Raw genomic sequence first — 12709 nt, forward strand, 5'->3', positions numbered from 1 at the left:
GTCTGCTAATCCCAAACGAGCATAGCTCAACTTTTTTTTCTCAAATTCTGCCTTCCAAATTCTCACCTGCCCGTTTTAGTGAGCACGATAATCGCACCGGCCAGGCACTTGTAGCTGGCCTCTACTGCTGCGATGGCTGTTGTCAAGGAAGGGCTCGAGGGAAGCTCTACTTCACGTGTCAGCTCTTCAAACATCTGTTTATGAAAGACGGCTGACTCTGCCTCACGGATGATCTATAAAACAAAAAAATGTGAAGTGAGGATACAGGGCCTTTAATACAGTGAATCCTGGTATGGGTTGAGAGTCAAGGATGTGTAGTGAGGATACAGGGCCTTTAATACAGTGAATCCTGGTATGGGTTGAGAGTCAAGGATGTGTAGTGAGGATACAGGGCCTTTAATACAAGTATACATGTGAATCCTGGTATGGGTTGAGAGTCAAGGATGTGTAGTGAGGATACAGGGCCTTTAATACAGTGAATCCTGGTATGGGTTGAGAGTCAAGGATGTGTAGTGAGGATACAGGGCCTTTAATACAAGTATACATGTGAATCCTGGTATGGGTTGAGAGTCAAGGATGTGTAGTGAGGATACAGGGCCTTTAATACAGTGAATCCTGGTATGGGTTGAGAGTCAAGGATGTGTAGTGAGGATACAGGGCCTTTAATACAGTGAATCCTGGTATGGGTTGAGAGTCAAGGATGTGTAGTGAGGATACAGGGCCTTTAATACAAGTATACATGTGAATCCTGGTATGGGTTGAGAGTCAAGGATGTGTAGTGAGGATACAGGGCCTTTAATACAAGTATACATGTGAATCCTGGTATTGGTTGAGAGTCAAGGATGTGTAGTGAGGATACAGGGCCTTTAATACAGTGAATCCTGGTATGGGTTGAGAGTCAAGGATGTGTAGTGAGGATACAGGGCCTTTAATACAGTGAATCCTGGTATGGGTTGAGAGTCAAGGATGTGTAGTGAGGATACAGGGCCTTTAATACAAGTATACATGTGAATCCTGGTATGGGTTGAGAGTCAAGGATGTGTAGTGAGGATACAGGGCCTTTAATACAAGTATACATGTGAATCCTGGTATTGGTTGAGAGTCAAGGATGTGTAGTGTGGATACAGGGCCTTTAATACAGTGAATCCTGGTATGGGTTGAGAGTCAAGGATGTGTAGTGTGGATACAGGGCCTTTAATACAAGTATACATGTGAATCCTGGTATGGGTTGAGAGTCAAGGATGTGTAGTGAGGATACAGGGCCTTTAATATAAGTATACATGTGAATCCTGGTATTGGTTGAGAGTCAAGGATGTGTAGTGAGGATACAGGGCCTTTAATACAGTGAATCCTGGTATGGGTTGAGAGTCAAGGATGTGTAGTGAGGATACAGGGCCTTTAAGACAGTGAATCCTGGTATGGGTTTAGAGTCAAGGATGTGTAGTGAGGATACAGGGCCTTTAATATAAGTACACATGTGAATCCTGGGTATGGGTTGAGAGTCAAGGATGTGTAGTGTGGATACAGGGCCTTTAATATAAGTATACATGTGAATCCTGGTACAGGTTTAGAGTCAAGGGCAATATAAATCTTTAATAACATTTTTCCACCAATGTATTTGCTTTGTCACATATTTCAAGCTAGGGGTAGTAGCAAAATATCATGAACCTACTAAATACTGCAGTAGCCTAGGGAGGGTATGAAGGGGGGGGGGGTGTAGTTTGAAAGAACGGGAGGGATATAGTAAGGGGAGGGATAATAGGAAAGGGGACCGTAAGTGCCTTCTGGTAGGGACCAAGACCGAAACTCACCTGGACTGACCAAGACCTCCCTCTAATGTCCTGAAAACTGTTTATGCTACATAAGCAATCTTACAGCATAGAGTGACCTCATTTGTGATACATTATTACCTATTGAAAAATCAGTACAAAATAAGCAGGAAACGAATACTGTCCTCATAATAAGGTCACAGCATATTGGTCTGTGGAATCATCGAGCACTTACGTTATGCATCATTCTCACAGACTTCACTGGGTATTTGCCTTTGGCTGTCTCTCCCGAGAGCATGACGCAGTCGGCCCCGTCCAGAACGGCATTGGCCACATCGCTGGTCTCGGCACGGGTGGGTCGTGGGTTGCTCACCATACTCTCAAGCATCTGTCGATCAAGTCCATTAAAATAGTCACAGAATCGTAATGCACAGCTACGATAGGGCGTTCCATGTTTGCGTGCCATGTTTGTGGAATACCCTACCACAGTCTCTTCATGCACTTGATAATTGTCAAACTTTCATAGCCTCATCTCAAAACCTTCCTCTTTGCTAAGTACTTTAATTAGTAGTGGATTTTCTCTGCATTCTTTGTTAAGGGCATTGAGATATTCGTTATGTAAAGCGCTATATAAATGTTTATTATTGTTATTATTATTAATCAGAGCTGGTACTAGCAAAAAAAAACATTTTGACAAAACAAATCTGAATCCCTTCTGTAAGTTTGTATTTTTTTTGTCTTACCTGTGTTGCACAGATGGAAGGTCTTCCAATTTTGTTACATCTGCTGATCATCATTTTCTGTGCCAAGAAGACCTTTTCCGCTGGAATCTCGATGCCGAGGTCGCCCCTGGCAACCATGATGCCATCGGAGACTTCCAATATTTCGTCAAAACTGCAACATAATGAGATGTATAGATGTATAACCTGTATACACAAACTAATGGTGAGAATTTCAATTGAGGGGATTCATCAATGTTTGCCATTACCAAACAGACCAGAAAGAAAACTTTTGCTTTTTTTTGCACTGTAAACTAATGACTAGATAATTTCCTTTTTCCAAATTTACCAGCTTTTGTAGGCGCTAGAAATGCTACAATGAAATATTTGTCAAACAGTGTCATCAACTTTTCTTCATTTAACCAAACAGAAAATTTCTTTTTCATTTAGATTGTAATGAAGGATACCAAACACTGACACAGGATTTTAAGGAACACAAATTTGGGGTAAAAATTTGTAGAATGAAGGAAGTTGAACAGTGGACCTCAAGCTCTGAAGCCAAATGTAAGGTAACGGCGGTTATTGCAAATTTCGCCACTCGGTTTGGCCTGTCACAACTGGCAACGCTGTATTTGACATCACATTGTTGTTGTAATATTGAAGCCAAACTGTGAGCTGAAGAGATGCAACAATCCGCAGTAATACAATCCTTTCAGTTTCCAGTATATAATATTGGGTCTTAATTTGATTGAATCAGTCTCATATGGGTGTCATGGGTTGTGCAATAGTGTAACGATTATTTTCATTCGTCTAACATAAGGTCCATAGGCTAGGAGTGGCTGTTATACTCAGACAGGGTATAGTGTTAAGTATACCCTATTGCACATATTATATATATTATATATATTGAGTCTATATATGTATGTCTATCATAAGGCACATGTGTCCGAAATACGTCAAGACAAAGTCGTTGTTTGTTCGTTTCTCTTTGGTAGACGCATCCGCGCGAGGCGACCTCGTGTAGAGAGGAGCATACAGGTCGGTGAAACTTACTTGCGGACACCTTCTTGGTTTTCAATTTTACTGATGATTAAAATGTTTTTGCCTTGTTCTCCCAACTCCTTCCTCACATCCCGGACGTCCTCTGGTTTACGAATAAATGACGCAAACACCATCTCCACCTGAGGATACATAAATGGAAGGATATGTAGAAGACATTGAAGATAAGTCGAAGGTATTGTTTGATCATGATTTCTATTGGCAACGTTTGGTAAAGTTGGTTTAGTATTAAACAAAACAGCTTTCATTTCAAGTTTTGCGTGATAAAGGCTTAGCCATGTCTGTGTCTCTGCTCTCAACAGTTTTATTAGAAATGATTCATCTTGAGTCATTAAGGTCGAAAATGCACACGGTTTCCTGTTCTAACATTACGTTACGCGTCTTAAACAAGATGACTTGAAATTGTGGAATGAAGTTTAATCAAACACCTGCTTACTTTATTTCTGGATATTCCCCCATATTTTGTACTTCCACCCACGTTTATATACCTATATATCCCTTTTCAGTTTCATATCAATTCCAATGCCACATTTAATAACAAGGATGCTTAAATTCTGACCGAAGGCAAAAGGAAAAGAAACTCAGAAACTCAGTATCTTGATAACCTTCTGAGTATAATATGGATTTATATTCATTTAATGGTAGTTCTAGCAACAGCTGTTAGGATAAGGTTTTAGACCAAAGCTAAACTGTTAACTCAGTTTGAGAACTTTCCTAAAACTTTCTCAAGGTTTTTTAAACATCTGTTGTGCCCCTGAAGTAACGCTCTCGCTGTATATTTCTATAAATCATGTGCTTGCAGGGTGAGAGTACTTTAATATACATGTTGCAAATATAAGAAGCTTCATAGAGAAGCCTCCAGATAATCAATTCTGTATGAAATTTTAGTGCTTTCATGCAAAAGGCAAAGAGAGTCTTCTGCGCATTTCTAAATATTACTTACTCCTTGTTCGACTCCAAAGTGCAGATCTTTCTTATCTTTTTCGGATAACGCTGGAAGGTCAACATCAGCGTTAGGGAGATTCACCCCCTTCCTGCTGCCCAACGACCCTCCGTTCACTATTTTACAATCTAAATAATCGTCACCTAACAAAAGAAGAGAAAAGATCACCAATATTTATATACCAATTCTACAGCTGCAACGTTACAGGATCGCAAAACTGTTTTGAGTTCTTCTTGAAATAGCATGTATTAAAACCTATTGCTGCAATGTTACAGATTCTCAACACTATTTTGAGTCCTTCTTAATCAGCATGTTTTTATACCCAAAGCTGCAATGTTACAGGATCTCAACACTGTTTTGAGTTCCTCTTTAAATAGCATGTATTAAAACCTCAAGCTGCAACGTTACAGGATCGCAACACGGTTTTGAGTTCCTCTTTAAATAGATAATATTAAAACCTATAGCTGCAACGTTACATGTTCTTAACACTGTTTTGAGTTCCTCTTTAAATAGCATGTATTAAAACCTATAGCTGCAACGTTACAGGATCTCAACACTGTTTTCAGTTCCTCTTTAAATAGATATATTAAAACCTATAGCTGCAACGGTTCAAGATCTCAACACTGTTTTGAGTTCCTCTTTAAATAGATATATTAAAACCTAAAGCTGCAACGTTACAGATTCTCAACACTGTTTGGGGTTCCTCTTTAAATAGCATGTATTGAAACCTATAGCTGCAACATTACAAGATCTCAACACTGTTTTGAGTTCCTCTTTAAATAGATATATTAAAACCTAAAGCTGCAACGTTAGAGATTCTCAACACTGTTTTGAGTTCCTCTTTAAATAGATATATTAAAACCTAAAGCTGCAACGTTACAGATTCTCAACACTGTTTGGGGTTCCTCTTTAAATAGTATGTATTGAAACCTACAGCTTCAACATTACAGATTCTCAACACTGTTTGGGGTTCCTCTTTAAATAGCATGTATTGAAACCTACAGCTTCAACGTTACAGGATCTCAACACTGTTTTGATTTGTACTTGGATCAGCTACATATTCGATATCAACAATCACTGCTGATAATTAGTATAAATAAGAGACTCGTCTGGGTAAAGGCAGGACAAACTTTTAATGGTCACCACTCTTTCTGATTAGTGCTCCAAATAACACGAGAAAGGTGAAACCTTACTCATGAATTTGCACTGCACTAATGAGAAGCTTTTGAATTCCTTTGCCTATTATTATTATTATTACAATATGATTCACTACCGGGGTGTTTTACCAATTGAAACAACTTCCAATGCGATCAGCCCGTCATCAAGGAAGATCAGTCCCCCTTCTTCCAACACCTTTGTCATGTTCTTGTAGTCCGCATATATCTGTTCCTTGGTCCCTTGCTCCTTAAATTTATCGTCGAGGGTGACTCGGATCTTTCCACCGGTCACAAGTTCAACTTCTGCGGATCCTCCCTGAAAGCAAAATGGAGAATCAACTCATATCATTTTTTAGATAGATTCATACAACATAGCCTCTAGTTGTAAAACTACAAACATACAGCTTGCATCATACTGACCAGATTGTTCCCGTAATTTCAGATTTATCGTGTACTTACGGTTTTAGCATTGTACCGCATCGTACCAGATGTCACAGAAGAGAATACTTTTCCTCTTTAAAGGAGTAAAGAGGGGTCTAAATTTGCCACACTTTGTGATATTACACTCTACGATATATACAATAACTTTGGTAGATTGCTGGAAGTTCAGGACAGACCACTGTTGCTTTAAAGCGGCTTGCAATTTCATGACTAAATTAGAAAAGTTTATGAAAAACATAAACATGTCATTTATAAATTAAATCAAAACTTTATCAATCTGTCAGACTGATTTTGCCGAGTTAATGAACATCTGTTGTGACATTAATATGACAAATTTGTCTTATAAGGAGGTAGGTATGGGAAATCTGTCGTGTTAATAAATATCACCTCAAGTAAACAACATATATTTGTGTTCACATTTTTCAGTGGTGAAAGAGACGTTAAGTACACTCACCCCAGCTAGAAGGCCTGTCCTTATCTCTGGTCCCTTCGTGTCGAGAGCAATCCCGATGCAACGGCAAAAATCAAAGCTTGACTCTGCTTCTCGGACGTTCTTTATCGTCCCTCCGTGATACTGACATGGAAAACCAGAAAGCCAGTTAGCAATCCCTTGTGGGTATCAACCATGTCATTAACTCACAAGGACTTGACAGTATAGAATTTTAAACCAAAACGTTTCAATATCCAAATCAAGAACAGTCTTCCCAAATTTTACCAAATTTGGGATAGCAAATCCTTTTTAATAATTGTTGAGAGTAACATGACATAGTTTATACACTGTGAAATATTTTTTAGAAAATGAACAATTTGCGAATGTTGTGAGGAGACAGGTAAGCGAGGAATGGAGTAAATAACACTAATCCGCCACCCTGATTCCCATTCATACCCTCCCTACCTCGTGATCTCCGTGAGAGAAATTCATCCTGGCTATGTTCATCCCATTCTTAATCATGGTCTTCAGCGTTTCCACATCTCTGGATGCGGGACCTGCAAGAAAATAATAAAGGCTTATATGCACAACTACTACAGTAAACTGTGTGCACTGCTGTGCTGGAAAACAACTAAATAAATGTCAAGGTAACGATACAAAAGTTAAACCTGGTCGAGATTCTGGCTGAAATCAGAACCATTTACAAATAGGTAGTGTTTTAATTGCCTCTTAAAAGGAGCAGTATTTTGGATTTCTTTAAGGCTGTCAGGAAGCTTATTCCACAATTAAGGTCCAGCCTTGGCAAACGAGCGATACCCATACGAGGATTTAAATCGAGGCTCTATCAATAAAGTATTTCTGCTACGGTCAGAGGTTACCAATATATCATGGATATATTTAGGACCCAGTCCTCTAACAGACTTAAACACAATCAAAATTATTTTAAAGTACACCCTCTCCTTGATTTTAAGCCAATGAAGATCATGGAATAGATCAGTCACATGATCATATCTACTTTTACCATATATCAATCTTGCAGCAAAATTTTGAATAGATTGGAGTTGATCATATAAATGTTGGTTGATACCAAAATAAAGTGAGTTACAAACTTACAATAATCAATATGCGAAATAATCATGGATTGGACAATAATGCTTAACTCAGACTTAGTAAGATAAAATCGCACTTTAGAAATATTTCTAAGATTCTTAAAGCACCTGGATTTAAGTGAACATATTTGATGCCGAAAAGACATGGTAGAAAAGGGGCAGATAACACGTGGATGATAAACTGGAGATACAGAACTACTGAGAATTAATCTAATTTATATCTAACAAAGAATATATACACAACCTTTAATACATCAGTCTAGCCGAGGACCATCAAATACTGAAATATGTATTAATGAACACACAGTGAGAGTCAGCACTGAAAACCAGTATACAGAAGACCATCAAAATTTGGAAATATTTGTTTAACTATGACTTTAGAATCCTGTTTATCAGCGACAGATGAAAAATGGAAAAAGATCCTCCCCCCCCCCCCCTATAAACAGCTGTGAGCAATGACTGGCTCAAGGTCAGACATACCAGTGCTTTTAAGTATACTTTAGCTTATTAGAATGTCATAGTTAAACCTTTTCACTTTCGTCAATATCATTTGACATTAGACCTAGATACAGTGTTTTATTAGAAACTTGGCTGATTGGTTTACGTTCATGTCATGAAAAGGGGGGGGGGGGGAGTACTTTGTATGAGTATGATTTGCTTTGGATGGAAGGAGGGAACAACAGCAAACTTAACTTAATTAATTCTTTCCTCTGTGTATATTGAGACCCGTTCACCTTTCTCCGTCCTTATCCCAACACATATGTATAATACATGATGTAACAGCTCAGGCATACATACTCACCGATGGTACAGATGATACCAGTGTTACGCACATTGCCAGGTCTGTCATCAATATGCAGTTTGCAGTTATGATCCAGGAAGCTGTTAGCTGTGACTACCTTATACTGAGCTACCTGAAAGTAGTGCTCGCTCTCGCTGTCCCTATGCTGTCGCTTGGCCATGTCTTCCTCTGGGGTGGCAGTTTCCTCTTTGACCTGACAACACCAAAGGGAAATAAATATGCAAATTTATATTTGTTATCACCTGCCCAGGGATGTGCTCAGGAATATTCGAGTGCCGGGCTGATTTGTGCAGTGCTGTGATCCACATCCTGGGGGAGGGGTCTCAGGGGTGTGGGTTGCCCCTCCCTTTGGAAAATGTTTGCAAATGAAGTATGCTTAGATGGCAGATACTATAGTGCTATCTTTTTCCTTTTCCGATGCATACTTCTGTGCCAAGTATTCACCCAGGCTTTGGTAATGGTAAAATTTATTAAATTCATCATTAAAAGAAGTGCCGAGCAGAAATGTTTAGAGTACTGTTTGTGCAGGGCGGCATTCAGAACTGCCGGGCACAGCCCCCCCCCCCCCCCCGCCATATGCACATCCCTGCCTGCCTGCTATGTTCATGTATTTAAAACAGACATACTGTACATGCGTGTCTGTAATTTGGGAATATTAACAAGTCTTACAAATGGAATTTTTGCACATTCTGATTAATGCAGCATTGTTACGAATGCAGGATTATACACCTGGGATGCAATCATTTAGCCAGGGAGGCAAAACCTTCATATTGCTTGCAAGATTTGGGGGGGGGGGGAAACAAACACCCTTAGTACACACACCCACAACTAAGCCTATGCAAAGCATAACAAATACTTTTTTGAATATCAATTTTCTTTCTTTTAAAAAAAAACACAACTTCTCAAAAGAACCAAAATTTCTTCCAATGATCCTTTGTACAGATGATTGAATTTGTTTGAAAACAAATAAATCATAACAATCAACTGCAAAGTACAGGGTTAACAACACTCCCATTAAAGAGATTTACATGCTGAAAGTAGACAATGATGCGTTTCCAAATTCCCTGTGATTTGATTGGCTAATAGTCCCTTATCATTGTCTGCAAACATTCTTGCATCTATAGTGCTCAATGAACACAAAGGATGTTGTTTAAATGCAACTAACTTGTATTCGTTACTGTCCCCTTGTGTAGAGCTAGTGAAGTTTGTGCTATAGACTATCATATGTGTGCACTCAAATATCATAACGTTCGGCCTTGTTGACACATATTTCGACAAGAAGGTTCATAGCAGGAAGTTGTAGTTGAATTGTTTCTTAAAATATGTTACTTGAATTATTGTTTTGATCACAACATATTATGAGTTGAGACAATTTATGAATTGTGTGGGATGCTAACATCTCTGATACTGAAAAAGATTTTTCATCTCACAATATGTTTGTTCTCTTTGCATTGAGAGTTGCTAAAGTAAAATGTGCATTCACACTACAGTAATTTCTTCATTGCAAACTTGCATAAATTTTTGCCGTCCCTTTGACCACATGCTTCAGGTAAAAAAATTTGAGTGTAAACTATACACTTCATATACTTTGTCAAAAGTAGCCACTGGTGCTTGGGTATTTGTGCAAAAAGTTATTTACGTACTGTAATGGGAAATGGGTCGGAACTGGTTGGGGTTGGGCGGAACTTGCCTATAGTGTTTGGGGAAAAAGGAAACTTTGTTCACTTTCAATAAATCTTAAGAATAAAATAGCATTGGGTGACAGTACATGGTAACTTACGACAGGGGCTCATAAACGTTGAGCAAGTACTAGTCCTTCGAGGGGCATGTTCTTGTGTCGTCAAGATCTATATGTAATATTTACTACATAATTTAAAGGCCTCAGTGAGGGTATGATCATGCAGTTCAATAAGATGCAATATTAAGTCAAGTAAAACACATGATGGAAGGTTTGCTAGAAAATGTTGACCAAAAACATACAGACCTGCTTTAGACTTGGAAATAAACAAAACCCCTTTTTTTTTGTCTGCAGCTGCAAAAGGATTTCTTTCAGAGTCAAGAAGTTTCTTCACATTAGAGATACAGTAGTTCCTTAAGAATATATCAGTTTCCAGAAAGCTAGGTTGAGCACTGAGCACTGTGAGTCAGTTTGCACATGTACCAAACATTATGGTAAATGATTGAAAAATGTACCAGCATATAGATATATAGTGCAGTATCTTTTTGCCTAGTTCATTATTGGGTACTAATTACACAAAGGCAATTATAATATCTTTTAAGCCTACGGAATGGTACTCGTTAGCCTCAGGGCATCTCTATCCAGTATTCATGAACGGAATTTACTTATGTTTATAAATAGCGCATCTGGTTACTTAATCACTATAGTTCTTTATTCGTAATCTATGGGCTTGAATTCAAAATAACTTGTTATTGATCTGGTAATGAATGAACAACTAACAATGATCAAGTTTCGATTCTTTCAGTGCTACGTTACGTCTAGGTGTTGAGAACAACTTTAATTGTACACTTTACACTGCCCATATCTTACCCCATAAGTTGTATTGAGATATTATAATTGAAATTGATTATATCTATATATACATATATATACATATATATATATATATATATATATATATATATATATAGATATATAGATATATATATATATTTATATATATATAATATAAACATATATATATATATATACAAACATATATATATATAAATAGATATAGATATATATTTTCACTACCAGAGACTTCCCGCAACCCAACATGATTAATCATCAACAGCGTCATACACCACATAAAATGTATGTTTAACTCTTCACTACACTGTGAGTTCTGTCCAAGATTTGCACAAAGTCCATCTCCATAAGACTAGTCACTAACATACTAGTCCCTGCATGGGCATATGTATTTAGTCACTTAAGTGCACATGTTGTGTGCGATGTACCACGTCAGGCAACTCCCATAGTATTTCTTGATGCTTTCATTGGACAACCAAAAAATCCTTCGGAACCAAATATGAAGGCAAGGTTGTCCAAAGGACAACCATAAAATTTTCTTAACAACAAGGGACGAAATAACTGGGCTCGCATAGCAATTTGCTACCCAAGAATTGCCAGTTGCTAATCAATATTACTTTTGATTAGCAAAAGATGCAGTACCTGCTAATGCTAATTGCTATTTCCAAGAATTGTCGAGCAATTATTGCTAATCAATTCTCTAAAACTATTTCGTCCCTTGAACAATGAGCATTGTATATATATGTACATACAGTCATATACTAATCAGAATAAAAAAATGCTGGTTTTTGGATACATCACCACCAAGTCAATTTATGTCAATATGTTCAATAATTCAAATGACTGCAGTCAGGGAGTTAGTATCATCAAATGGCAACAATTGCCTCTTATCAGTTTGAGTTAATATTTGTATCTTTATAAAAATTAACCTGAAAGGGGGTCCCTTATCTCCACCCACTCCTATGGAGATTGGTAGCACACTCTACACAAGCTGGTTACAGTACATAAATTTATCATTATATTCTAAATTTGTCCAATCTACATCGCACCTGCCCCTGATTCACAAATATTTCACATAATGTATGAGTAGAGTATTGTGCACCGTTTTGTATCAATAATCAAACTATCAATATTATTTCCAGAAGCACTGTCTCCCATCTTACAAGTGCACTCACTATTAACACTCAGTTATGGCCATAATACCATAGCTTCATATAGGCTGAGCTTGGCCAGATCTGCTGTTTGACAATGTTAGTGTTATAGGCTGACAAAAGTCATCGTTTTAATACTTTTAATCCACATTTCCAAATCTCTCTCCAAATTTATGGACACAGCTGTACTCTCAAAAAATTATCATTATCATGGTTACAGTTTGTCTACTGAAAGTAGATTGCTAAACTAATAATGTATCTTTCTACCTGTAACGTATGACACACACTAATAATGTATCTTTCTACCTGTAACGTATGACACACACTAATAATATATATTTCTACCTGTAACGTATGACACACGCTAATAATGTATCTTTCTACCTGTAATGTATGACGCACACTAATAATGTATCTTTCTACCTGTAACGTATGACACACACTAATAATATATATTTCTACCTGTAACGTATGACACACACTAATAATGTATCTTTCTACCTGTAACGTATGACGCACACTAATAATGTATCTTTCTACCTGTAACGTATGACACACGCTAATAATGTATCTCTCTACCTGTAACGTATGACGCACAC

At 37.8% G+C, this 12709-nt stretch overlaps 1 protein-coding gene across 3 annotated transcripts in view; it reads right to left on the minus strand.

The window, feature by feature from the left end:
- Positions 1-12709, minus strand: part of LOC139966847 (pyruvate kinase PKM-like) — a 29195-nt gene that overhangs the window by 7443 nt on the left and 9043 nt on the right. For 2 of the 3 annotated variants that reach the window (XM_071970265.1, XM_071970266.1), the window contains 9 exons: positions 8430-8622; positions 6984-7075; positions 6543-6662; positions 5777-5963; positions 4491-4633; positions 3542-3669; positions 2513-2663; positions 2005-2157; positions 67-233 (listed from right to left, as the gene is read on the minus strand). In XM_071970265.1, coding sequence (XP_071826366.1) covers positions 67-233; positions 2005-2157; positions 2513-2663; positions 3542-3669; positions 4491-4633; positions 5777-5963; positions 6543-6662; positions 6984-7075; positions 8430-8622 — 1334 coding nt within the window. Of the gene's footprint in view, positions 1-66; positions 234-2004; positions 2158-2512; positions 2664-3541; positions 3670-4490; positions 4634-5776; positions 5964-6542; positions 6663-6983; positions 7076-8429; positions 8623-10413; positions 10557-12709 lie in introns of those variants that run through there. The other variant, XM_071970267.1, reaches the window with a different exon arrangement.

Source organism: Apostichopus japonicus, chromosome 4 (assembly GCF_037975245.1).
Source record: "Apostichopus japonicus isolate 1M-3 chromosome 4, ASM3797524v1, whole genome shotgun sequence".
Lineage (NCBI taxonomy): Eukaryota > Metazoa > Echinodermata > Holothuroidea > Aspidochirotida > Stichopodidae > Apostichopus > Apostichopus japonicus.